General features: G+C 36.2%; 2 protein-coding genes across 4 annotated transcripts in view; one reads left to right on the forward strand and one right to left on the reverse strand.

Annotated features, from left to right (window-relative positions):
• Lcorl (ligand dependent nuclear receptor corepressor like) overlaps positions 1-20,768 on the forward strand; it is a 153,046-nt gene extending 132,278 nt beyond the window's left edge. For 2 of the 3 annotated variants that reach the window (XM_085691915.2, XM_048461645.3), the window contains one exon: positions 15,700-20,768. In XM_085691915.2, the coding sequence (XP_085548041.1) occupies positions 15,700-15,874 (175 nt within the window). In that variant the 3' untranslated portion in view covers positions 15,875-20,768. The remainder of the gene's footprint in view (positions 1-15,699) is intronic. The other variant, XM_085691913.2, reaches the window with a different exon arrangement.
• The window catches only part of Ncapg (non-SMC condensin I complex subunit G), a 34,511-nt gene continuing 23,962 nt past the window's right edge, over positions 16,898-27,446 (reverse strand). The window contains exons 14-21 of the mRNA XM_087909045.1: positions 26,125-26,349; positions 24,576-24,757; positions 23,995-24,169; positions 22,175-22,337; positions 21,801-21,941; positions 21,383-21,457; positions 18,922-18,991; positions 16,898-18,064 (exon numbers count right to left, since the gene is read on the reverse strand). Of these exons, the coding sequence (XP_087765171.1) occupies positions 17,941-18,064; positions 18,922-18,991; positions 21,383-21,457; positions 21,801-21,941; positions 22,175-22,337; positions 23,995-24,169; positions 24,576-24,757; positions 26,125-26,349 (1,155 nt within the window). The 3' untranslated portion in view covers positions 16,898-17,940. The remainder of the gene's footprint in view (positions 18,065-18,921; positions 18,992-21,382; positions 21,458-21,800; positions 21,942-22,174; positions 22,338-23,994; positions 24,170-24,575; positions 24,758-26,124; positions 26,350-27,446) is intronic.

Raw genomic sequence — 27,446 nt, forward strand, 5'->3', positions numbered from 1 at the left:
TTTATTAATATCATAATTGTCACATAACGGATAAACTCAGGTTCAGAGTGAATTATTCCTACATAGTTCAGTCACCTAAACTATACTTTCTGTACAAGCTTCCAAACGTGGATTCCAAGGAACATTAGCAGTATGACACTCCTGTGTGCAAGGCACTCTGGCACCAAATATACTGGAGTGAATCAGTTTTGCCTTGCTTCCCCTAAGGCACAGTTCCTTCTCAGCATGTTAAATTGAATTTCCTAAACTTTTTATGTCACTTTTTGTTTACCTACTTGGGAGCACTTCCTTTCAGAGTTTTCTGATAGATTCAGAAAAGGATGTGAGTGTAAAGATAAGGTGTGTGCTATATGTAAGGCTATTCTGCGTGGAATCAAACCCAAGTAATGGGCTTTGGTAACATGCAGCAGTGAAGGAATACTGTGGCAAATGCCATCCAAACCAAGATGAATCATATTCTGGTAACCGGTTTTGCTTATTAGATATTGGCTCAAATGATTTTACTGTTGCATTTATTGGTAGGTTATAGCTAGAAAACAAATTCTGGCTAGTTTAAAAAACATAAATCAAAATCACTTTTATTCATTCCCAGTTCTGCCCTCCCCTCTCCCAAAAGTTGTTACTTTAGCTGTGGTGTTGTGTCCCACTGGAACAGAGTCCATCCTTATCCAGCAGCATGGTGCTGGGAAGCCATAGGCAGCAGATTTTCCATCCTACAGATCTGTATTCTCTTATTTCAGATTGTAGCCTTGTTTTATCTAGCTGAGGTAAGTTCAGAGGTCATCCTCTTCCTGATGCCGGCTGCTGTCATTTGTTAGGGAGTGATTTCATTGTTTCACATCTGCCTCGTATGATCTTGTTACCTCATAAACTCAACTAGACTCTGCCGTTTGTATTTTTCTTCATTTTAATTTAATCCTTTCTTGAGACAGGCATGCTGTATTATACAGGCTTACCTTGAAATCTTGCCAGTCAAGTGGCTGTGGGTCAAAACGTGGCAATCAAACTCACTCCATGTTTGTTTCTTCACTTGAGAATTCAAAATGTGGACTGGAGACATGATTCAATGGATAAAAGCACTGGCTGCTCTTCACAGGACCCACAGTTTCTAGCATATACATGGTAGCTACAACTATCTCTAATTCAAGTCCCAGGGGATCTGACACCTTCTTTGCGCCTCTGCAGGCATTGTATACATCTGTGCACATGTGGTGCACAGATGCAAATACGTATACAAATAAAATAAATAAAATCTCCAAAAGAAAGAAAGAAATCCAAATTCTTGGCAGTTTTTCTATGACCTAACTTGCCTGGTGCTTCCTTGCAGTGTGCTCAATAGCTTGCCTTTTTCTACTCTGATCTAAGTAATAACAGTAAAAACAAAGAACTCAGAACTCTTAGGCCAGCTCTCCTACTTCCAGTTTCTTTCCCTCATTTTTGCTAGACCATAAACAGCTTTCATCACTGTACCTCTAAGAATCATAGTATTACAACACTAAACCTGACACAGTTAGTTACCTATTGATGGTTTACCAAAAAGATAAAAGTCAAAAAATGAGAGGTATATGAATGATTTTTTTCCTTATTTATATTGGTTTAATTATCAATTGAGCATTGCTTATTCCTTCCTGTAATTTTAGGCAATGGAAAGTCCATTGTTTATGTTGATTCTCTGTTATAGGAGCATAAAAAAAACTAGATTTTATTTTCTATTAATACATTCACTCAGAAGTGTTTGTTACTCCTGGATGTATATAGTACACACCTATAATCTCAGCCCTTGGGAAGGGGCCCAAATTTCAGGCCAGGCTGGGCATAGTTCAAGACCCAGTCTCAAAAACAAGTTCATCTTCGCTATGCTAGCCAGTATACTAAGCACATGGGAAACAATGGGAAATAAAACCAGATACAGTTCTGCTAGGTTACAAAGGCATGGACAGTGTGTTTCAAGTCAAGAGAAATGGAGAAAACATAACAGATATGGTAAGGTCTGAAGAATAGATAAAGGGTCTTCTGTGAGCCATGAAGCACTCTTGTTGACTTCCCATCACACAGAAGATTTAGACTTCATGTGAATGGGATAGATATGTGACATCCTAAAAAGATCTCTGATTACATTGTGAAGAAGAAGTGGTATAAGGAAAGAGTGAAGGCATAAAGCCTATGGTAGCTCAAAAGAGATGAATCTACCTTATAACAATGGGTCATACATAGTCTTTAGTGTGTTTTGGGCATCATCAACAAAGCAGATTTTGACTGGAGCCCAAGGGATGCTTATACTGTTGATCCAGGGACTAAGAGAACTATTGCCCTAGAGTGTAATGTTACAGATGGGAAGATTAATTCTTTATTAATGTTAGCATAATGTTGTAATTTTCACTCTAAATACTTGAGGTGTATTCAAATTTTGCTATGATGTATTTTCATTAATTGAAATTTTAACTTACAAATTTTAAAAAATCATTTTATTGCAATGAGTTCACAAATAAAAAGATTATGCAGCTAGATTAACGAGGCTACACAAACTTTTTTTCATTCCCAACCTCTATATTTCAATGAATTCACAGTTAGAATGACCATTCTGAAGCCATGAAGTTTGGCTTGGTGCTTTTGCACTTTCATTACCAATTGTATTTTTTGCAATTATCTTCCCCAATAAAAGAAGAAAACTGTAACAGAGTTAAAGCCAGAAAAACTATTAGCTTTATATGTGTTTTTTCCAAATCATGTGTCTGTTTGCCTGCATTCCATTATTCCTCATCTGATATTACTGTTTTGTCAATTTGTTATTTCATCTTGCCCATGGATTATTTTGAACTTTGTTGTTTAGTTTCCAAATAGTTGACATTTTTATTGATCCCTGTTAGTGATTTCTAACTTGTGGCTTTAATGAATAATTTACATCAATCTAGTCTTTATTAATTGACAGATTTAGTTTATGCTCCAGAATTTTACTGCATTTTATTTATTTCTGTTTACTTACCTGTATGTGTGAATGGGTGGTCAAGTGTACACATATGGTGCACATATGAAGATCTGAGGACAACTTCTGGAAGTCAGTTCTCTCCATCTAGCATATAGGTCCCTGGGAATCAAACTCAGGTCATTGGTTGCTCATGGAGCTATCACCTTGGCCTTTAGGCTCCAGAATCCATTTAAATCTTTTTAAATGATCTATGATGTTGAAAACGGTGTAGCTGCTACATCTTTTGAGGGCCCTTTGAATGCCAGTGACGCAGGTTGGTAAATAACCCTAAGGATGTCAGTTTACTCTCACTGACTTTCCTTAGAAAAGTGTCAGGCTTGGGCTTTGAGCTTTTCTTGTTGTTTCCGTCTCACTTCATGCATTCTGAAGCACTCTATTAGATGCAGACATAATTAGAATCATTAACTACTTTGTTAAGATTTCTTTTTCATTGTAGAATGAACTTCTTCATCCCTAAAATGCCCTGTACTCTGGAGTCTATTTTATTTTGTAATAATTTCTGATTCAGTTTACACTATTTTTATGGTATCTTTTCTGTAACTTTTTTTCCAATTATGCCTTTATATTTAGATGAGTTTCTCTTAAGCAGCATAGGGTTGAGGCATAAGTCTTTTTTTAAGTTTGATAATTTCTGCCTTTTACGTATACCTCATGTTATAAGCCACTTATATCTCATGTTATTAATATAATTTAGTTTAAATCAGCTGTTTTCTATTTAGCCTATTATTTTTCTTCTCTTAATGTCCATCTAGTTTAATAGTCTATTTAATCTCTTCATTTTTTTTAAGTGGTTGTTATAGTGGGCCTGTAGACACAGCTTCTGATCCCAACTACTTGGGAGGTTGAGGCCAAAGGCTGAATGAAGTCCAGCCTTGAAAGGTTTAAGGAGGCTGAGGGTATAGCTTAGAGTGCCTGCTCATGTGGGTGATAGCCTAGACTGGATCCCCAGGGCCACACATACAATTTAAAATGGTGCTGTTAGATTTACACGAGATTATCATTTCCTTATCACTTTCAATTATACCACTTCATGAATAATAAGTTTTTTAATTTATTTATTTTACATTCCTACTGCAGGCCCCACCCCTTTCAATCCACCCCTCTTCAGTACTCGCTCAGAAAGGGGCAGGTCTCTCCTGGGCATCAGCAAAAGATGGCATATCAAGCTGCCATAAGACCAAGAACCTTCCCCTTTATTCAGACTGAACAAGAAAATCCAGCAGAAAGAGGTCCCCCAGAGTTAGCCAAAGCACCAGGGACAGGCCCTGCTCTTACTATTTGGAGTCCCACAAATAGACCAAGTTATATAGCTATATATGCAAGTTCACCCCGTGCAGGCTCCCTGTTGTTAGTTCAGATTCTGACAAAGTTTCTTTCGGTTTTCCTATAATATCCCTGCCACCCCTCCCCCCCCCCACTCCAATCCCTTTCCCTTTCCTCAGCAGGACTCCCTGAGCAGGTGTCTCTGGGTCTCTGAATCTATCTGCAACACTCATTGGAAGAAGGCTCTCCGTTAACAGCCAAGGTAGTCACCAATCTGATCACAGGATGGCCAGTTCAGGCCAGGAATCTTAGCACAAATAACAATTTTATAACAAAACATTTCGCTTCCTTCCCCAGGTCTTTGTGCTAGTGCTGCCATACATTTTACTTCTGTAAATGTACAAATTGTACAAATACTGTTTTATAAATAGTAATACTACTATTCCTATTTTTCCTTTGCACAACACAATGTTTTCTGTTGCTATAACGAAATACTTGAGATGGACACTTTATAAAGAACAGAAGTTTATCTCATGCCTTGGAGGCTGAAAGATCAAGCAGCCTCAATTATTCAGCCTTTGTCAAGAGCCCCGAAACCCGACTCACAGCATGCAGAGGCAGAAAATTATATGACCACCTACAACAGGTGGGTCTTGTGAAAACTACATGAATCTCCTGAGGATAGTGTCCTCCCACTAGGCAGCCCCCTGGAGGGTTTACCACCTTAATGCTGCTGTACTTCTAAAGCGCGGGAATCCTTGGGAACACACAAGCTATATCCAGGATGTAATGCACAGTCATCTTCCAAGTGGATTTCCTTAAATAGGATGAATTTTCTTTTTAATGAATTTTCTATTTCTGGTGCTCTTCATTCTTTTTTTAAAAAAAAAAAACAAAGATTTCCATCTAATTTCATTCTTCCTGAATCTCTTTCTTGAGTTTTCTGGAGTACATTTCTGCTGTGGACTATTTCCATTCAGCTTTTACTCTTTATTGACATTCCTTTTTAGAGCTGGGCAGAGGTACGCACCTGCATTTCAACTCCGGATTGTGGGTTTGAAGGTATACATGAGTTCAAGGCCAGCCTGAGCCTCTTCAAGTGGGGCTGGGATGTTGTTCAGTGGCAAGGCGCTTGCTGAGCATGTATGTGTAAAGCCCTGAGTTCGAACCCTAGCACTGCAAAGTATTTTTTCATGAATATGGATTTCAAATTTGGTTGGTTTTCTTTTAGTATTTTAAAGATACTTTTTACCTTACTGTTCCTGAAATTTAGTCTGCTGCTATGGTTAATGTTTGTCTTCTGCACATTAATTTTTCCTTATGTTAGCAGTTTGACTGTGAAAAATCTTAGCATTATTCCTTATTTTCTCTATTTAGTATTTGTTGAACACCATGAATATGAGCTTAGTTTAGATTTGTATAATCATTGTTTCTTCAATAAGTAGCCATTTCTCTTACTCTGCTTCTGTGATATGTATCATGTATTCTGCACACAGGGCAAATACTCATTCAGTAGTTACCGCAATTTTCTCTATGCTGATTGTAGATAGTACTGTTTTTTGTTGGTTTTTCTTTTACTCTAGCCCCACATTGGAATGCCAAAATGGTGTTGTTGGTTTCTTACTCTTTGCTTTTTGGGAGTCCATCACCCAGCTCCCAAATAAATCACACACCAAGGCTTATTCTTACTTAAATGCCCAGCCATAGCTTGGCTTATTGCTTACCAGCTTTTTAAAAAACTTACCTATCTATCTTTTTTCTCTGGGCTTTTTCCTTTTCTTACTTCCTTATATCTTACTTTCACTCTTACCCCGTGGCTGGCTGAGTGGCTGGCCCCTAGCATCCTCCTCTCCTTGTTCTACCTTGCTCCTTCTCTTCCCATTATTTCTATTTATTCTCTGCCTGCCAGCCCCACCTCTTCTTGCTCCTGCCTTACGATTGACCTTTCAGCTCTATTAGACCATCAGGTTTTAGACAGGCAAAGAATCACAGCTTCACAGAGCTAAACAAATGCAGCATAAACAAAAGCAATACACTTTAAGTATATTTTCAATACCTGTATTGACCTCCTTTTGTGCTAGTTTTGTGTTATTTATCTGTCCCTGTGGACTTAATTTTTGTTGGAATCGTATTTTCATCTGTGACATGTGTAAAATTGAGACATTGAGAACTTTGCACTGTTTTGTGCTGGGTTTTTCATGACACTTTACATGTTTGGACTCTGAGAAATGCTTTGATCCTTTCAAGTCTAGTTTTAAGCGTTGCTGGAAAAAGCCAGAATAACCATTGGACTCTGAGAAATGCTTTGATCATTTCAAGTCTAGTTTTAAGCATTGCTGGAAAAAGCCAGAATAACCTTTAGTCTACAAGAATGGTTCTTGGGGGTGAATTTGCTCCATATAAAACAGTTTTTACTGTCATATTTAGATGATGATGTGGACATCTAGAAGATTAGGGATGTTGCTAAACATCTTCCAGTGCATTGGGTGTCCCTTCACAATAAAGAATTATGTGGCTTCCAAATAGCATGATTGAAAAATTCTCCATTTGGAGCAGTCTTAAAACTCATAAAGACTCTTAAAAGACCCAAAGTCTGATAGGTGGGATTGCAAATTATATCCAGATGTAATAATTTTGCACCTGGTCCTTTTCACAGCCTTGGAAAACTTTCATGCCCTGCTCTCCAGCATGTCTAAAGATCTAGCTCTGGGGTATGCACAACTAGCTTGCTCACTCCTGCTGGGTTTCTCTCAGAAGCTCTCAACTGTCTCCTTTACTCTCAAATATTTCCAATGCCTCCTGGGTTCCTCTCCCAATGATGCAGATTGGAAATCTGTGAGGTGCTAAATCAGCTGTAGGCTTTCTTTCCTATAGGAATGGTTTAAGCTCTTTCAAAGCAAGAAGATAAATCTGGCTTCTATTTATTGTGGCCAAAAGCAGAAATTCCAGATTTATTCTTTCAACAAGCATTTGCCTACTTGTTATGTGCTCAGTCCTGGAAAGAAACGCTAAACAAAACACAGCAATGATCCCTGCTGCTTGTATTCAGTGAAAGAGAAAAAACAGAAACATGAAGCAGTGGTAAGCTGTGTTGAAGATGCTGAACACTACAATGAATTTCTTAGCAGCAACTTTGGGTTACGAGATAGGGAAACTTTTGTAATGCTGTCAGTTGAATTGAGCTAAGATAGCATTTACAAGCACAACAAACATGGATGAGGAACTTAAAGGAGAACTTGCAGAGTGAGAAGAGCCTGGAACTCAACTTTGAGAAATCCCAACCTTTATTTTTTTTTTCTGTTAGACTTGTTTATTCAAGTATCCGAAAACACTCTTTCCACTTCCTCCCCTCCTCCCAATACCCTCCCGCTCCCCCCACTCCCCCCACTCCCTCTCCTCCCCCCCCCTCACCATTCCCAAGAGCAGTCAGGGTTTCCTGCCCTGTGGGAAATCCAAGTTCCTTCCCCCTCCCTCCAGGTCCAGGAAGGTGAGCATCAAACAGGCCAGGATCCCAAAAAGCCAGTCCATGCAGACGAAACAAGACCCAATGCCATTGTCAATGGCTTCTCAGTCTTCATTTGGACCTTGGGGGCTCATCGAATGGGAGCTCACCAAGGCCAGCTGGACTGGGACTGAACGAGCATGTGATCAAACCGGACTCTCTGAATGTGGTTGACATGGGGGCTGACTGAGCCCCCAAGGTCCAACCTTTATTTTTCAGATAAAGTGGCATGCAGTGGGAAAGGCAGCCAGGTAATATGTCTGGTCTCAAAGACCAAAAACTGTTTCAGGAAAGATGAGATAGTTAGCTTAGTGTGCTTGGGTTGACACAAATGCCACAAATTTACAGCTTAAACAAGTCATCTGCTTTCAGTTCTGGAGGCTGAGCAGATTTGGTTTCTAGTGACAGTTTTGTAGCTTACAGAAGTTCTCATTGTTTCTTATATTCAGAGACTCTGATATCTCTTCCTCAAGGAGAAAACCAGTCTAGTCTAGTCTGTATGACTGATTTATCTAACTTTTCAAAGGCCCTATCCCTGAGGGTGAGACATAGCAGGGGCCATGTATTGAATGAATGTTGGGGGGAAAAAAAAAACAAACAAGGTAAGACCTAAAGATGCACTCATCAATGTGATGGCCAGGGGTGACTTGAATAAGTACTATTTTCATGGATGCCAGGACAGGTTTAATTTACTGAGTGAAGACACAAGGAGATGGTAATACCAAGTATAAGATAATTCATTTAAGCCACCTAGGTCTAAAGGGCTAATGAGGAGCATGAATTGTGGTACATTCTTTTTCAAGGTTAAAACTACATTGACTCAAACCATATGGTGAGGATCCAATTAAAAAGTGAAAATACCCAACAGCACTGACATCTAACAACCTCAAGCATTTATTTACTTTACTCATGAGTCTATGCTTAGCAAATAGAGCTCCAATGTTGATTTTGGTTTTGCTCCCTCACTGTCTGTTAACTGACTTATCTCTGGTCCATGAGGCTTTCACATCCTTCCAGCAGGTTTGCCTAGCAGCTGTCAAACTGCTAACAAACCACTTGACAGCAATCACACTAGTGACTGGTTATAGTGCAGAAGGGTGAATTTAGAAACAGGTAAAGAAATTAAGCCATCGAACAATTCAGTTTGCCATAAGAGAAACAATATCAAGATGAATCCTGAGAAAGCAGATGGGAACAGAGTGCAAAAACACTCTAAGTCATGGCACGACCTCAAGCTAGTATTCCTTTAAACCCCCACACATTGTGTTCCTCATCTTTAACCTATGAAGTCTAATTTGTGCTAGCTATATCCTGCTGGGTAGGGGCCAGGACATACCCAGCAGGATGTCTACTGGGAAGGACAATTGATCTATCAGGATCAACTTTAAAGAAAACTGACTCACTCTCCCTTACAAGCCATTAACTGCCCATAGGTCCACAGTTTTGTGTAGGGATTCATGAACCCTTTCCCCTCCATGCTAGAATGTTGACAGGCTTATCTTGTGTAGGAAACCACAGCTGCTGTGAATTGGTGAGTGCTGCGGTCATGTCCAGAAGACACTGTTTGACGCTGATACTCACCAACCTCTGGCCCTGAAAATCTCCCCCTCCATTTCCATGATGGCTGCTGAGCTTGGGGCAAGGGTTATCAATTGTGGCTGAACACTCAACAGACATGTCAATCACTGTCCACTGACTCCTCTGATGTGGTCTGAAACCTGCTCTAATAGATGGGTATGGATAAAAATTTCGAGGTAGTTTGATACTATATCCATTTACCAGAACAATCATAGTAGGTTTACCATTGCTCTGGTGAGCTACCTAACCATGGGTTCTTGACAGTTTATACAGTACCAGTGAACCAGGCCTTAAATCCAATCAGGATTGTAATATATGTGCCACTGCTGTATCCATATGCATATCCTGCCACATCAGTCATCACTGTATTTTATAAAGTTCACGGTAGACTAAAACACCAATAACTAACCTACCCACAGTGCCTTACAGAGTACATTCCAGTAAAGAACAAGCCAGGAAGGAGGAAGATTCTTGGTTAGTACCAAGTTGTTTCTTCTGCGTCCAGAAGCCAACATGTGGTGTTTTCAACAATATGGTCTTAAAATCAAGTACTGGTGGACAACCAAGAGCAATGACAATAGCCTATATATTGCTTCAGGGGAAGAAGAGGGGGGTCCTCCAAGACATTTCTCAGCAACAGCTTGAAGGGGGGCATCCCCCACCTGGTACTAGGTGTTTTGTTTTGTTTTTTGGCAGTCCATGGATTCTAGGAAGAACATATCTTCTGTGTAGGATAACTCTAATTAAACTTATATGAACATGTATATGTATATATGCTTATAAAATAGGCTTCTATAAGTCTTTTTGAAAAACTTAGTATTCAAAATCTACCCCCCAACCCTTCTTCCCATCTTTCTCTTGATAACAGCTGTGTTCTAATAGGTCCCTCTCCTTTAAAACCCTTCTCCCCAGACCAATGGTCTCTTTCTAGTTTCTTCACTCCTACAGATACTATAAATTAAATACACAAATCCAAATACTTGACAAAATCCACATGACTATTCTTTCTGGGTCTGTTACTTAGCAGAATAGAGAACTAGTACTTTATTCTGCATTTCTTGTGAATTTCTATACCATGGTTAACCCTAACACACTTTGATATCATATACCAGTTATTAAGCACACACTTGTATTCTAGTATGACAGGCTTTGTGCCATTTTATATAAGAAAACTTTAATGTGATCTAAAACTTGTTGGAATAAATCATAAGATTCTTGGTTTTGCTTCTGTAACACAATACTTCAAATGGGTATTTAAATGAAATAGGGTCTACTTAGCTGTTGTCTGAGGTTTCTGTCCTGCCCAGTTCCCACAGTCATTAAGTCCCCCCCCCCAAAAATCACACAGAGGTCTACAGTAGTTATAAACTGATTGGCCTACTAGTTCAGACTTCTTATTAATGCTTATAACTTATATTAGTCCATTATTCATGTCTGTTAGCCACATGGCTCAGTACCTTATTTGGCGAGGCAGTCACATCTTGCTTCTTCTGTGGCTGGGTCACGACTACAGAATGGAACTTCTTCCCAGAATTCTACTGTTCTCATTGCCCCGCCTATGCTTCCTGCCTGGCTACTGGCCAATCACCATTTTTATTTAAATACAATTGGCAGGGTACAAACCTTTGTCCCACAGCACTTAGCTCATGGTTCTGAAGACTTAAGAGCATGATACTAACATGGACTTCAAAGGGGAAGAAGGGAGAAGACAAGACACTGAACCATTAAAGAAACAAGCATATTCTTTTAGACCAGCTAATCTTGCCTCCTGTAAAACCTTACACAAGATTAAACATTAATGTCTTTGAGAAATTATATCCCATTAGTCCCTACATTTAAAAATTCTGACATCTTTTAAAACTATAGACTGGCTGGGGATCAAGCACACATGCTTATAGGAAGTGAACCATAAATAAGTCCTATCAAGGATTAAACTCCACAATTATTAAACTTCAAAGTGTGCTCTTACCATGTTTTCCTGCTCTTCCAAATAATCACATCAGATTATAAACAAGTCAAAAGTGAATGTAAAATATTCTTCCTTACTACCCATGCATTATAATTCCTCAGTGCCTTATCATTGGAAATCTGCACTTAAGACATACAAACAAAAAAATCATAATCTTTTGCAATGTGGTAATCCAGTCCTGAGTACCTAGTTTAGATCCTGTGGCTCTGTTGCACTTGATACCTTTAGGCCTAATAGTATTTATTCTCTTTGCACACAAATTAAACCTTCTTACCTTAAGACACCACAATCACACACAAATCTACCATACTTTTACCATCAGTGAAAACATGCCTTTAATTTAACAGGAATATCATCAGCTCACATTTCTTGAGGAACTATACTGTATATAGTAAGTGGCCCAGAAATTTTACATACATTCTATGTTTGACATAAACACACTTAATCATCCCACTGATAGAAAAAAAAATGTACACTCAACAAAGTGTAGGATCAGAACCGGGGCTCTAAAACCCTCTGCCCCGAATCTTAATCTTCATCATCCAAGAGCTATTTTGAATGTTTCTTACCCTAGCTTTCCCAATTTGCTCAAATCAACTTTTCTTTTTAGTCTTCACCAACTTACTACAGCTTTATTTTTCTGTTAATAATGCATGAATACCTTCTCTCCCTGTGTCCTTACTGAGCCCTGAAGGCATACACAACAAGCTTGACATTCCTAATATACTAGATAGATCTGGGTTAAGGTTTTGCAGTCACCATATAGACTTGCTGGTGCACATGTGTAGGCTCCTCAAGGAGTTGGAAAGCTTTATTTTGTAGTAACTACTGAAATCATACTGAAGCACATCAAAAATCCTTCACTTGAGTAACTGCTTAGTGAAGGTTCTCTTACTAGCTTTGTCCTAAACTTGACTTTATATTTGAATACTCATGAAGACAATAAGTTAACAGACTCAAGCTCAGCCGTATTAAATATTTAATGCATTTATATTTTTAGAGGAAAGTAAACAAGTCATCCAGAATGTAGAATTGTTATCTGGTTTAAGTCTGATGGTATCAGGCACATTACAGTCACTGTACAATCCAAAGCCTGTACAAAACTCCAGCTTATCTGTGCATACAGTGACTTCTAACTCCCTCTGAGAAGACAGACATGGATCTCATGTCCATCTATGCCCTAACTTTATAGAAATGAAGGAATCAAGCCATTTATTTAGCTGCTTCTACAAGGAAGCTTTATGTACTCAACAGGGCTCTCAAGGGGCTATTGCTGCCTAAAGCAAATAAACCTCTGTCTCCCAAGTGACAAATAAGTAGTGGCTATTAACAGGAGAGAGTTGTCGCAGAACCATAACTAAGACAGCAGATGGCTGGGGAACAGATAATACATGATTCTTGTATCTCTAAGATTTAGTAGATGGTGACTACAGAAGAGACTTCATACAGAACCTGGTCACCATGTTCTATAAAAATGGTATTTTCAGACATATAGATTATATCAAAATTTACTGAGTTTTTGTATGTTGACTAATGATAAAGCTTATTGGGAGTCTATGTTACATAGCAATGCAGTTGCCTGTCTAAATGACACCACAGCTCTACTAATGAGCAAGCCTAAATTAATTTAAAGCTAGATATATTAAATTTTCTTTATTCTTACAATTAGAATTATCAATAATTATTATTTTTGAGGTTCCATGACCCTCAAAAAACACATTACAAAAACATATACATACTCTTTAAATTGCCTTGGGATTCGTGAGATCACTAGTACTGAAATGAAATAACCTGAGATGTCTAGGTAGCCACTTCAGAGTTCTCTTATCTCAGTCAACCATTGTTTCCATTTAGCCTCCTGCTTTGACAGAAGAAACCTGGCTTAGAATAAGTAACTTCTCTAGCTTCTTCCTTTGACCAGAATATTAGGTACTACACGTTTTAATTGATATATACAGATTTTTTAAAGCATTTCAAATGGCTCGCTTAAGTTGACAAGGTATCAACTTTTTCATACAAATAAAAATAGACTGAAGGATAAATTTACTTTTATAAGGTCAGAGAATGACAATTAGCATTTTTAGAACTTTGTAGTAGTATAAGTATATGTGAATTAAACATTAGTATATACAATAACAGTAATTAATAGCAAGAGTTTATTTGTCTTTTCTGCACACATAATTTTGTACACCCTTTGTCATTTATGTAATAATAGCACTCACTTTAAAGCATCATTATCAAAAATGGCAAGTGAAACAATATAACTATGACTTATTTTTCTTTTTTTAGCTTTATGCTTAATATGTTTAGCTGCCAACCCATTTCATTGACATATAGCTTACCTTAAGCTCTCAGAAACGTGTCTATCAAATACCTGCTTTGAAATTACAGTCAGTTCCATCAGTGGCACATCACTTAGATCACTTGCCAAACTGTGATGTCTTAGGTTCAATCCCCACCCAGAATCAAAACCAAACACTCTCTAAAACAAAAGAGTTTTTTATGCTAGAAAGAAGGCTCAGCAGTTAAGGACACATATTACTCTCACAGAGGACCCAAATTTAAGTCCCATTCAGACATGTCTGATAGTCATTTAGACCTTTCTGTCATTATCAAGCAAAATTTATTTTAAACATATTAACATTTACAAATCGCATCTGTTTCCACTTTTGCTTAATATGTTTCTATGGCTAACAAGCTAACAGTTTTTTGTCTAGTATAATTATATAAATTGAAATCATGCTTTTAGTAGAAAATGTTTGTGCCAGCGGGGGGGGGGTGCACAAAACACTGAGATTGCCAGTGGTATTAGAACACGGTATAGCAAGTTTAGTGTACTAAATAGCTGTAAATTATACAGAAGAATCAGAAATAGGTTATGGGATCTGAATGTGCTGCTGCCCAGCTCTATCAAGTCACACTGAGATATTTCAATATTCTCTTTACTAATAGGAAGATTCATAGCTGGGAAAGGCTTAAGATTTGAATTCCATTTAAACTAATAGTTTAAAGTGGAATAACTTTTCTTCTGGACTCAAGCTTGTATAAATTTAAGAAGTTGGATTATTCTAGGCATTTCATTATTTCTATTTTCATGTTTTTGTTTTTGTTGAGCAACTTGCCACATATTCAGCATTGCTTTATCTCCAGAGTTAAGTGTGCCAATCTCCTTTAAGATCTAGAAGAACCAGAGGGCATGCATTAGAGATTAACTACAGGAAGACATCTGACCAATCCAACCTAAATTCAAATAAGCCATCAACTTCATTAAACTAAGGAAGAAAGGAGGAAAGGAGGGAGGGAGAGCGGAAGAAAAAGAGGAGGGAGAGGAAGGGAGGGAGGGAGGGAAAGAAAGAGAGAGGGAGGGAGGGAGGGAGGGAAAGAGGGAGGGAGGGAGGGAGGGAGTCCTATGTAATAGGAGCTGCCTCTTCCTGCGTTAAGCTGGCCACCAGATAAGATAGGCTAGACAACTTGGCATTCTTCTACCAAAACATGCCTACTTTTTATATCTACTCCTAATGATTATTCAGTCCATTAGAAAGCTAACAGAGCAAGAGCAAGAGAAGGGGTTATGTTTCCAGTTCTACACCAGTTACAGTATGACATCATATTTGTACCTAACTTTCAAAGACTCAGATTATCACTGTAAATATACAACCTTGGTTAGCTATGAAATTAAAATGAGGCAGCCTAGAATACATCAGGAATTAACAAATATTCATTCTCTTAAATGTAGTCCTGATGCTAAACCTTCTGGTAAGTAAAACACCTTTCTTATATAGACTAATGTAAAGCAATGATTGACGTCTTTTATACTGAAGTATCTGAGTGAACACCTCAAGGCACAAATGGCATCACTGATCACAGTTCACTAAGGCAGTATACATAAGAACTGTCAAGTGTTGTAGGAAGGGCCGCTTGGTCATTCCAGCTGCTCGGCAGCTCAGTCCCAAAATAACCACCAAGAAATTGTATTAATTCACTGCTTGGCCTATTAGCTCTAGATTCTTATTGGCTAGCTCTTACATATTAATTTAACCCATCTCCATTAATCTGTGTTATCGACATGTGGCTGTGGCTTACCAGGTGAAGTTCCTTCCAGCGTCTGTCCCCAGCGGGGTTACATGGCATCTCTCCGATTCCGCCCTCTTTCTCTCAGCATTCAGCCTAGCTTTTGCTGCCTAACTAAGTTCTACTTGCTATAGGCCAAGCCAGTTTCTTTATTCATTAACCAATAAAAGCAACACATAGACAGAAGGACCTCCCAAACCATGTCAGGATGATAAATGCTTTGCTTACTTGCTTTAGGGTATAAACAATATTCCAAACTTCTCTTCCACAAGGTTGACAAGTGGAAATTTAAACTTAAAATCTTTTGTCTTACTTTTTCTTTTATTACAGAGTACTACAAATGAAAGCTGATGAGAAAGTGGATTTGTCTGATGGGAACACAGCAAGCTGCCCACTGAGCCCTGTTAAGATGTGCCTTAATCATCCTGTTGAGTGGAATCTGACAGCAGCATCTCTAGCAAGCTGTACAGTTAATAACCAAAATCTCAAACATGAAGAAAAATAGTCTAAAGTCCTTGCACTATCCTTATTTTATATGTCAATATTCTTTCTCATGAAAAACCAATTGATCCTAAAATATTTCTAGTCCTGTGATGTCTTTATATTAAATCATTAGTGTTAATCATTTTTATTATAATTCTGTTTTTTTACAAACATTATGCAAGACCATTGTGGAATTTTGCAACAAAAGCAGATTTTGATGTTTCTCTTTCTATTGGTAATTGCCCAGTTCTATTTCTGTGCAGTTTTGACATATTAAGATTCTGTAATTTAGAAAGCTAGTATTGTAAAGGTGTGTGATAATGACCTAACCCATGAACAGTTGTGTAACAGGTGGATACTAACTACCTCGAAGCAAACTGCGAAAGGCAAAGGTATCACTTGGAAGTATATCTCTTCTAAAGTTATATATGTATAGAAAAAAGTCGATTAGCTTATCAAATAGCATGTTTTCATTCATAAAAAGAAAATTTAGGTTATCAGTTCTCTTTCTGTCATTTAAACCTCTCATCTGTGAGCCATAAGAGCAATGGCACAATTGCATGTTTACTCTTCAGCAAATTTGTACCTCACGGTAAACAAGAACACTGGTTTAATTTAACAATTTTGAATGGAAAAAAAAAGGTTAACTGTTTTTATACCTGTTGGTTTTATTGTCTTTTAGCAGTTTACTCCAAAGCTTACAGGGATATCCTGTAGAAGCTGGACAATATTCTTTACTAATTCTAATGATGTAAAGTATACCTGCTGCCATGGCTATTGTCTAAAATCTGAGTGGTTAAGACTACTACTAATGGTTTAGTGATTAAAAGCTGCGTTTCCTAAGTTAGAAAAGCAAGCTTTGGTACAGTGTCTACATGATCATGGCATCTTTCCTTTTGGATATTCTACACATATATAAATGAGATCATAGTTCATTCTTAATAGGTTTACTTCCTATTCTCCATGAATTTTTTTAAGACAGGGATTTAACAGAGGTATAACAATAAGGAATATGAAGCACAGGAAAAGACACAGAACCAAGAGATGAAGAACAACAGTGTTTTTCATTAGTTTATATCATTAACATATATGCCTTTTTCTTTTACTTAATGAGCATTCTCGCTTTGTAACTTTGACTCCTTTTCTGAGTTCTATAAAGCACATATTATATACAGAGAATAGCCTTTTGGTTCTGAAAACCAGCAATATTCCCTTCACTCCATCTCAGAACATCAGCTGAAATAAATAGCCTCTGGCAAATAAATTTAAAGAAGCACAATTTATGAAAAATTCATATTAGACATTTTTATCTGAAATAAAGAGAAAAGGTCATTACCAGGAATAATAAAAAGTATTTCATTGGATATGGCAGAAATAAAGGACTACTTTTATATATTGTAATTTTCAAAACATTTGTTTCATAAGTAACAATTTTAAAAGATAATTGAAATTGATAGCAAAAAACTGCTCATAAATCAGTACATAAAGGTGACTTCTTATAATTTTCATTTCCCATTAGTATTGCTTATTATTCCAGGTAGATTATATTTTGATGTGCCAAAAACCAATGTATCTTCATGATTAATGTGTGTGGACATCTCCCAGAAACATTCATAAACAAGGGTTCCTATATGGAAAGCTTTAGGAAGAGAAAATTACCCATTGAGGTAAGATTATAAAATAAATACTTAGTATAGGAATCCTACAATTTTCAAAGCCATTGTTTAATGTAACTAAGGAATGCTTTGGTTCACTATACCAGTCCTCAATGGTAATAGGCAGTTCTTTAAAGCTATACGTACATACTTCACCCTTCAAATGCCATTTGTTTGGTGTCTGACACTGTCACGTATGTTAGATCTATTCTATCTAAGCTTCTCAAATATAAGCTACTGGGCTTATTACAAATCTTTCCAAATGTCATAGTTTCATAAGGTTCACCTAGAGAACCTATTTAAAAGTAGGTTCCTAGGTCCACGTAACAGTCTAATAAAAACAAGCATGTATTTATGCAGATGGATCACCACAGTAACTGTTAAAGCAAAGAAATAAGCACAACTTCAAAGGCCTCCATCCTCAACAGCTGTCTTAGCTTGGATCTTCATTAAGAAACTGGGCAAGACTAAGTTTACTTTTCATTAGTGCTGCTGTTTTGGCTCGTCTTGGTAATCTCATCTTCACTTCTGACGGTGGTTCTGGAACACCATGATCACTAAAGATATTGAAAACACATTCAAGTTAGATATAAGCTTTAAAACTCAGAATATTTATAAATAAAACTTCTAATTTCTGACATTCTAACAGTGTATAACTGACAGTCTAAGTCTATTAACTAAGCTTAAAACTAAAATCCCAAGCAATAACCAAAAAACACTGGCTGGATGGCTGTCCTGCCACATGAATCACAGAAAAACTAGCTAATTTGGTAAGTTTTAATCTACTGGTAAAGCCTGGTGTCATACAGGGAAAGAAGCAAACACCAAGCTTTTATAGTGACACTTGTAATTACATAGAGACCACAACAATCTGTCCTAAAGAGAGTTTTGAAATTCAAGTGAAAACTAGTACTATGTTCTCTTAATATAGTTAGTAAATCACTAAAACATTGTTAAATCCTCCCACTAAGACTTAATCTAAGAGAACAGGCACAGTCCAATACCAATGAGTAAACAAAAGGAGAGCTACAAACTTTTCAGGCTCCATTATGGCTTGACATTGACTGAGAAAAAAACACTATTAATACAAACCACTAATATACTAAAGTTATAAGCAGAATTGTAACTGAAAGATACAGAGTCATATACACAAAGTCAGGTAATGAGAATAAGAATACATGAAAATTGAGAACACATTAAACTACCACTAAATGCAATGCCAACGAATAAAAATACACACCTCTTCCTAAGTCTAATGTTCCTGATGGGTAATTTTAATTATTTGTCAAAGTCATAGATATTTATGGCTTTTATTATCTTGTAATATAAGTTTCTCTCACAAGAAAATTACACTTTTCTGAGCAAAATTAAAGTGATTGGCATTTTCTGTGTCTTGTAGAAACATACGACATACCTTTCAGAGTCAGTCTCAGGAGCCTGACGCCTCCTGTTAGTCCTAGATGAAAGTGGCGCTTTTTTCCGTCCTTAAAGACAGTATAATTTATTAGCAAAATTTTGAATAGTCTTATGTTTCTAAATATAGTTTTCAGGCTATCTAAATCTTTACTTTAAGCAAAACAATCTTCTTCAACACATTTCCTTATTCCTAGAGTCACCTTGATGCTTTCACTACACCACAAAGGGGTAAAAAGTCTAAAATTTGTATAAATTTCTTTGGATGAACACTACAAATACATGACAAAGAGGCAAACTTCAGCTCGCCTTATGTGGTAATAAAAACATTTTAGGCTGGTATGATAGCTCAGCTGGCAACGTGCTGGTTCTGTTAAAGATGAGGAGTAGAGTTTAAATGCCAGAACCCACACAACAGTCAGGTGTGGTGGCACAAGCTTATAATCCCAGCACTGGGAAGGCAGAGACCCACAAAGTCCTAGGGCTCCGTACTTGGAAGAGCTCTAGACCAGTGATGAACTCTTGTCTCAGAAACAAGTAGACTGTGACTAAGAAGCAAGCACACACGCAAGGTAACACACATATATGACGATTTTTTCTTTTAACAGGGACACAGCGTATATGAAAAACTAACAAAAAAGTTACAAAGGCAAATTCAGTCAATGAAGAGCTCCAAAATGAAACTTTGCTTTTATTATATGTATTTATCTTTGAAGCACTATGTTGCCTAGCTAGATTGGCCTCAAACTGATGGGCTCAAGCTATCCCCACACAGTCTCTAGAACAGCTTTTATTATAGTCTGACATTATCATACCTGACTTCAAATTTAAACAGCAAGATACAGTCTGCTTGAAAAGTACTTAAACGTATACATGGCAAGTTCAAGTTCAAATGTATTCTTAAATATAATTCAATGTTAAAAAAAAAACAACAGATCTCTATACACCAGGGTTTACCTGTTAGACTATTTTAAAAGGTTGAGAAGTAAGGATTAGGGAATATAGTTCAGTGAGTAGAGTGTTCACCTAGCATGTACAAAGCCCTGGTTTGAGTGACCATGTAAAATGGAGCATGGTGGTACACCACCTATATTCCCAACCTGTAATCAGAAGTTCAAGGTCAATAGTGAGTTCGAAGTTAACCTGAGATATATGAAAACCTATTTTGATTTAAAAAGAAAGAGAGAGAGAGAGAGAGAAAGAGAGAGAAAGGAAGCAAGAAAGCAAGCAAGCAAGCAAGAAAGAAAGAAAGAAAGAAAGAAAGAAAGAAAGAAGAAAAAGAAGGAAATAAAATTTAAGAAAAAGAGACATACTAAATCTGGCCTACAATGTTCCTCATTTCGAAGAAGTAAAATGTAGCATGTATACATTAAGTTTGGAATATTAAAAGAAAATAAAAAAGGAGTTCTCATACTTTATTCTGTAACTAAGAGTAATCTGATCAAAATCAATTGTTCATTTGACAATTTATTTGAAAACTGTATATGCCCTATTCATTGTTACATATTTCCCCCTCAGTTTATTTATTTGCTTTCACTAATGTATTTAGCCCCAGGAAGACATCCAAGAATATGGAACTAATTTCAAACAATATCCAGTAATTGGTGTTTAAATAATTGTTTGCAATGAAACAATATTATGGCCAGATTCTATTCTAGAAAAGATTAAATATACTTAGAACAGAGCCATAAAACTATTTTCAATAATTAAAATCATGTTTGGCTCATGGGTGGGACTATTAGTGTTCTTGATGGTAGGTCTGCTTGGATGTTCTTTCTTATTCTTCTGTAATAAGCATGCATTGCTTTTGTAATAAGGAATTAATAAAACAATTTAAAAGGCCTTGAATTTCAGATGTTTTCCACATGGTGCCCTACCAGCAAGCATGAATTTATTCTAACAAATATTCTACTGTTGGATACCTCTTGGGAAATTGAGTTAGAAAAAAAAAAAAAAGAATTAGATGGGGGAAAGGAAGTAAAAGGGGAAAAAAAGTGCTCATTGACACAAAAATTCTAATACTACTAAAACTATAAAACTATTATTTAACTTTTTATTGTTTGGTTGGCTTTTGTTGTTTGATACAGGGTTCTCTACATGCCCTGGTTGTCTCAGTACTCACTATGTAGGACAGTCTGTCCTCAAATTCAGAGATCCACCTGCCTCTACCTCCCAAATGCTGGAATTAAAGGCATATGCCACCAGACCTGACAATTTAACCTATTCTTGATTTACCTACAAAAAGCCCTTAATGGTCTATTTTTTGTATATTTTTTATTTAAAAGCATCTGGAGCATAATGATCTTATAATCCTCAGAAAAATCAAGAATTTCCATCAACTGAAGAGAGTAAAAGAAAGTTAAGTATACCTAAGACATTTGAAAATTTTTATTCCTAAGAGAGTAAAGTTAGTATTTTAAATTGAAAACAGTTGTAAGTTGTAAGGTCAGTCCATATCTTACCTGTGTTAGTCTTTCGTTGTGTGGATTTTGATGTTTGAGCTCCTTTTACATCCCTCAGAGGAGTCATATATGCTTCTATACATGGAATCATACAAAAATACAAACAAAAGACAGTCTTGTTTCTTTAAGTGATCCTTTTATCTCACACAAAACAAATAGAAAATAGTTCTATTAGCTGCCATCAATAAATCCCCATTCCAAAAGTGTGAATACTACAAAATGAAGCTCTGGCAAGATGGTTAGTAAGAAATGTACTCAATTACATTAAAAAGTGGAATAAATGCACATATAATAGCTTTTCCCAAGAGATTCAAAGAAAAAGACTTGTTCATTTCTTAAATATAATCAAAACAGAATAAAAATCTCAGTAAAGATGAAAAATATAATTTCACAGATATTCAGGTGAGAATGTAATTACCATCTTCATTCTGAAGAGCTGTAGTCGTGTTGATATCCTGTGCTTGGTCCTGAGCTGCTACAACTGGGTCCAGTTCTTTACTCCCTTTTTCTAACTGATTCTTAATTTTCTCCAAAGCTCTCAAACATGTTTCTATCTTTACTTGCTGGGGGGGGGGGGGGGGGGTAGATATAAAATAAATAAAAGTTATGTGCCAATATATCAAGTTGTTTGAAAACATTCTTAAAATTATATAAAATTCATGAAGGAAACAATTATTTCTCTAATGAACAAGTAAAATATATAATAACAGGTATTACTTAATACATCTATCTAAATTCCATTCTGATAAATATGAACACAAACTACTTGAGAGTATTAAAAACTGCTTTAACCTCTCAGAATCTCATCCAATAGAAGCAGGAGATCTTTTGTAACATTGCTACTGAGTTCTATAGAACTCAAAGCTTTTGTATAAACCCGATTTTCTGGTGTGCATGGACTTGTGAGGATCTCATTACAAATTTTTATAGCCAAGTTGTCATGTACTGTTAAGGCCTAAAAAATTAAAAAGGAAAATCTTTGTAAAATGAGAATAATTTATCATAATACAGTTCTATATATCAAACAAAATATTTCTAACGATCTTGCAAAATGCTTAAACCTAAATTTGTATCTCCTTGCCTCCAAAAGAAACTCCTTTCTTTATTAGACATAGTGGGTACTATGGTACAAAGAGCAGATCTACCCCCTTTAGGACTGATGTATCACCCAGCTTTTGAAATGATTCAGGCTGATCAAAGTTGACCTCTTCCAAACTCACAGCACTGCCCTTAAAGGTCAGTGCATACCTAATGACTAGCCAGCCAATGCACAGGTACCACAGTGGTACTCATTTCAATCCCGAGCAACTCAAAAAAAAGAAAATAACAACAACAAAAAAAAAACCAACTCAGTTCTAGAACTCCTATATAATCAACTGAAACTCCTATTTAAACTCCAATTCAATCTGACCTATGCCCCTGACTACATTGCTCACTCTTGCAAGCATTCTATGAAGTGTATTGTTACTCACACTTAAGATTGTAGTCTTTTCTTGGATTTCATCATCTCTTTTGCCTCTCAAGTTTTCTCCAAATCTTCTCACCAGTTTACCTCATATAACCATCAGTGACCATTAAATGAGTCTTCTTGGTTAACAAGTCTCATCCTATTAATCCTTTAATAACTAAGTCCATTTATATGATGACATATGACATAGGGCCAACTACAACCTTTGCAATCGTATCTTTCCTATCTACTCAAATCACTTCTCAAATTCCAACCAGGCCCAATGCAACCAGGTCTGATGATACACGCCTGTAATCCTAATTACTTGGGAAGCCAAGCTGTTTGAGCACCTTAATAATGCCCTTTCTCAAAATAATAAAAAGGGCTGGGGATATAATTCAGCAGTAAAAGAGTTGTCTAGCAGCAATAAGACCTTAGTTTAATTCCCAGAAATGCAAATAAAACTAACGATACACTCATCATTCTTCATAACAAATCTTATACTTTCCTAAAGTCCAAAAGCATTATATATTTTGCTTCATATCCTTTTTAATATAATCTTCCTAATACATAATGCTGTGACAAAGTAGTCACTTAATAACAAAAAAAAAAATAACAATACACAAACAGAACAAAACTGTCAACTTCCAGTTGGCATCTGAAATCATTAAGACATCAAATTTCTACATATTCAAGCAAATGTCATTAAAGGATTTGAAAATCCAGTTAAAATTAATTAAATTATAGATGAGCTAGCAGTTGACCTGTATGCTCCACTTGAGAGCCAAAATAAGCTTGAAATAAACTCTTGCCTTTAAATTGTCCTCATTACATTTTCAGATTTAATGAGTTTTAGATAACAGAGGTCATTACTTCAAGGAGGATTACCACATGAGGTGAGGAAAAAAGTAATGGAAATACTAAGTTTTAGTAACTTCTAGGTTGTGAGACATTTGAAATCATTATTTCTATTTTCATGATGTCTCCACATTTCCCCAACGATCTTTTCCCCTCTTGAACCTGCTTTATAAACCAGAAAAACAAAAACCTCAAATATAAATGTAATTCATCACAATTTCAAAGAACCCAGCAGAGGGAATTCTTTAATCCAACAACAATGATCTTCATGCAGTAGTACTTGCCACCCACAGACTAACATACACACCTGATAATCTTGGGAATTCTTCCCCTGAGGATTCAATCTGCTTGGTCTTGTCAAATCAATGAGCAACTCAGCAACATTTGTGACATCTACTTCAGCTAAAGGAGATGACGCTGGGGCACTGGCCAGTGTTTGCAGAGTTGGAAAAAAGGCTTCTTCAAAGCATTCTTGATTAGTCCTATTGAAAAGCAATTTGAACTTTCAGTACAAGGCCAAGGACATCTGCCCTGCTAAAGACTTCAGATCCCTTTGACATTTTAGGCCTTCCTTAACTTCAAGCTTCTGAATAAAGTGATTTGACCAAAGATATACCAAAAACTCCATTTATTAGTATGTTGGCAAAACATTATTTAAGGGAGAAGTTTAATTCTAAAATATGCACAAAATGTATCGATTGAAGATAAGGCATATTTCCATGCAGAAAAAGCTTAAAAACTCTGATTATGTAAAATATATGCTACATTCTTACCATTCATCTACTGAAAGAAGGTATATCAACAACAAAATGATATAGATATAATTCAGGTGTGCCTCAGGGGAGGCTAAATCTGACTTCAAATAAGATTTTATCAAGGACTCAATACCTGTTTGCAAAAGCAAACATGGGAAAAAACACGCCTAGACAATGCCGAAGTCGGACATCCTCTTCAGTCACGGGATTATACCATAACAAAATAAGGCGAGAAAGAATCCTGCTGCTGACCAGAAGCCCAGAGAACATCAGCTTGGCTAATCCTTCTGCAGCTCCTGTCCTGAGTTCAGACACCTAGGAAAAATGACACTCAATCAGAAAGTTTTATCTCTAGTTTCTTTTGAAGATTATGTGTGATATTTTAAAATAACTATACAAAAATCATTAATTTTATCATGAATTTGGTAAGAGTAGAAATATCATTGCAGGTTTGAAGCTAGCCTTGCCTACAAAGTAAATTATAAACTAACCTGGGTTACAGAATATGGTTGTCTCAAAAACCAGAACTAAAATAAAATACTTAGGGGATTACAATAAATAGTGGTCAGAGTCAAGTTTTGTAGTAAGACATAGCTACATTAAAAAAAAAAAAACCTCAAATCAATAACCTAAATTACGCCTCACTGAACAGGAAAAGAGCAAATAATCTGATTGTAAAGCAAACAAGGTTTAGAATTAGGTAAGCAACAGAAAATAAGGAAAAAGAAAATCAGACATCACAAACAAGAAAACTATGCTGTCACTTATGAAAATAGATGAAAAATTTTCCATCAAAATAGTAGTAAACCAAATTCATTAACACAGTGAAAGGGTCATGCATCATGGGCAAAAAGAATTTAATCACAGAAATGCACAGGTGGTGCATACCACAATCAAGTATGAATGTTACATACCATTATCAACAAATCAAAGAAGAAAATCCCTCATGATCATATTGACTGAAGCAGAAAGAACACTCAGCAAAATTAAATTATCTTTTTATTAAAATACAAACACAAAATAGCCAGGGGTATAAGAATAGAAAGCAATCCTCTCAAAATGATAAAGGACATTCCTGAAAACCTTATAACCAATACCACATTTATTAACAAGATTCACAACTTTCACCTTAAAACCAGGAATATGATAAGGACATCTGCTTCAGCCATCAAACAGAAGATGAAGCAGAGCAATTGAATAAGAAACAAAATATTGTACCTATTCAGAAACAACACAATTTTACACAGAGGAAAACTCCCAAGAATTCCCCTTTCCAAAGTTACTTGTTACTAAGCCAGTTCAATTCACAAAATGTAAAGTTACACACACACACATCTTAGCTGAATTTCTGTTCTGAGAACAGTGAACAATCCAAAAGGAAATTAAGAAAAAAATATATATATTAAAAAATATTTTCAAAAACAGAAGTGTCCATTTGTAATAGTATCTGTTCTAATTCATTTCTGTTACTATGTTAGAAACACTGTGACAAAGGAACCTTCAATTCTTTGCACACTAATTTGATAATGAAAACTAATAAGACATAAAATTTAAATTTTAAACTAATATTTTTTAAAATAATATTGTATCAAAGGTAAACTTTGGTAAAAAAAAAAAATAGAGCTAAGAAGATAAACACAGGCTGCAGTGTTTCATAACTGTGGAGCTGAATGCTCCCTTACCTCGCTATCTAAGAAGTCAGTGAGGAGTTTGAGGACATTCTTAGCTGTGGCGGTCTCTTCAGCATCTTCTGCTTCTTCTTCATCACCACTGTTTATTTCTGCACCTTCACACTGGACGGTCTTAGCCTTCTTAGTTTTAAATGGTTCAATCCCAAATGTCATCAGTTGGTCAAAGATTGCCTTTAAAGCACTGATTTTTATTGTGACGTCATCAATCTGCAAAACCTACAATTAGAAACACCCAAAAATTCAGTAAAACAACTTAATACTATATTCTAAGTAAAATTAGTATCTTTCCTAGTTAAATTTCAATGACAGTGTTAAGTGAAAACAAAACACTTTTCAGAATTATAGTTAAAATTCCACTTTTAAAAAACAAATTATTTATTTATCTCATAATGGAACTTTAGTCCTTAAATCAATCTTTGCAGTGGAAAAAGATTTTGAAGTCACAGTCTAGCTTGATTGTATTATTTCGTCCTTTGATAAGAAAAATAGAACTCAACTATGGTAAAATTTTGTCATTTTCTAAGATCCAGAAAAAACTATATAGTTATATGTAAACTGTTCTCTCTGCCTAGCAAACAAACAAAAACAAAAACAAAAAAACCAGTACATTTTAATGAATTTAAAACTTTGTTACAATGTCAGTACTCTTACGTTCCTTTTAAGCAAAATTTTTCTCTTCACTTAATAAATTCAGATTTCATATAGTAAATTCAGCTGTCAACGAGATGCTTCAATACAGTAGTTTAGGGAGATGGCTTAGTTGCTTAAGTGACTGTTAAACATATGCATTTCAGATAACCAGCACCCACACAGGAAGCTAGTTACACAGTGCACATCTATATCCCCACCACTGGGGAACAGACAGGTGGATCCCTAGTGCTCATTGGCCAACTAACCTAACCAAATCAAGGGAGTCTTGGTTCAGTGAGCAATCCTTGTATCAAAGTTATACAGACTATAACCTGAGGAAGATACCCAACATAGATCTCTGCATAAGTACACAAACAGTTTAAAGCCTATCCTGAGAACTACACAGTAAATTTCAAAACCATGGGGGGAGGGGGGATTCTGTTATGAATTAACAACTATACTATTCAATGTAATTTGATCTTTAAAATAACCAAAAATCACCTCTATGTTGGTCAAATTAGTGTAATTAGAAAAATGACTTATTTTCAAAACTGACAAGAATTTCAAGAACATATCCACTACATGTTTTGAGAATGAATCCTGTAAATCTAACAAAACCAAATTCTCTTAATATGTCATTTTGATGGCTCTCAGATACGTTATTACCTCAGTGTCCACAGTTT

This window comes from Myodes glareolus, chromosome 8 (assembly GCF_982192425.1).
Source record: "Myodes glareolus chromosome 8, mMyoGla1.1, whole genome shotgun sequence".
In the NCBI taxonomy this organism is placed as follows: domain Eukaryota; kingdom Metazoa; phylum Chordata; class Mammalia; order Rodentia; family Cricetidae; genus Myodes; species Myodes glareolus.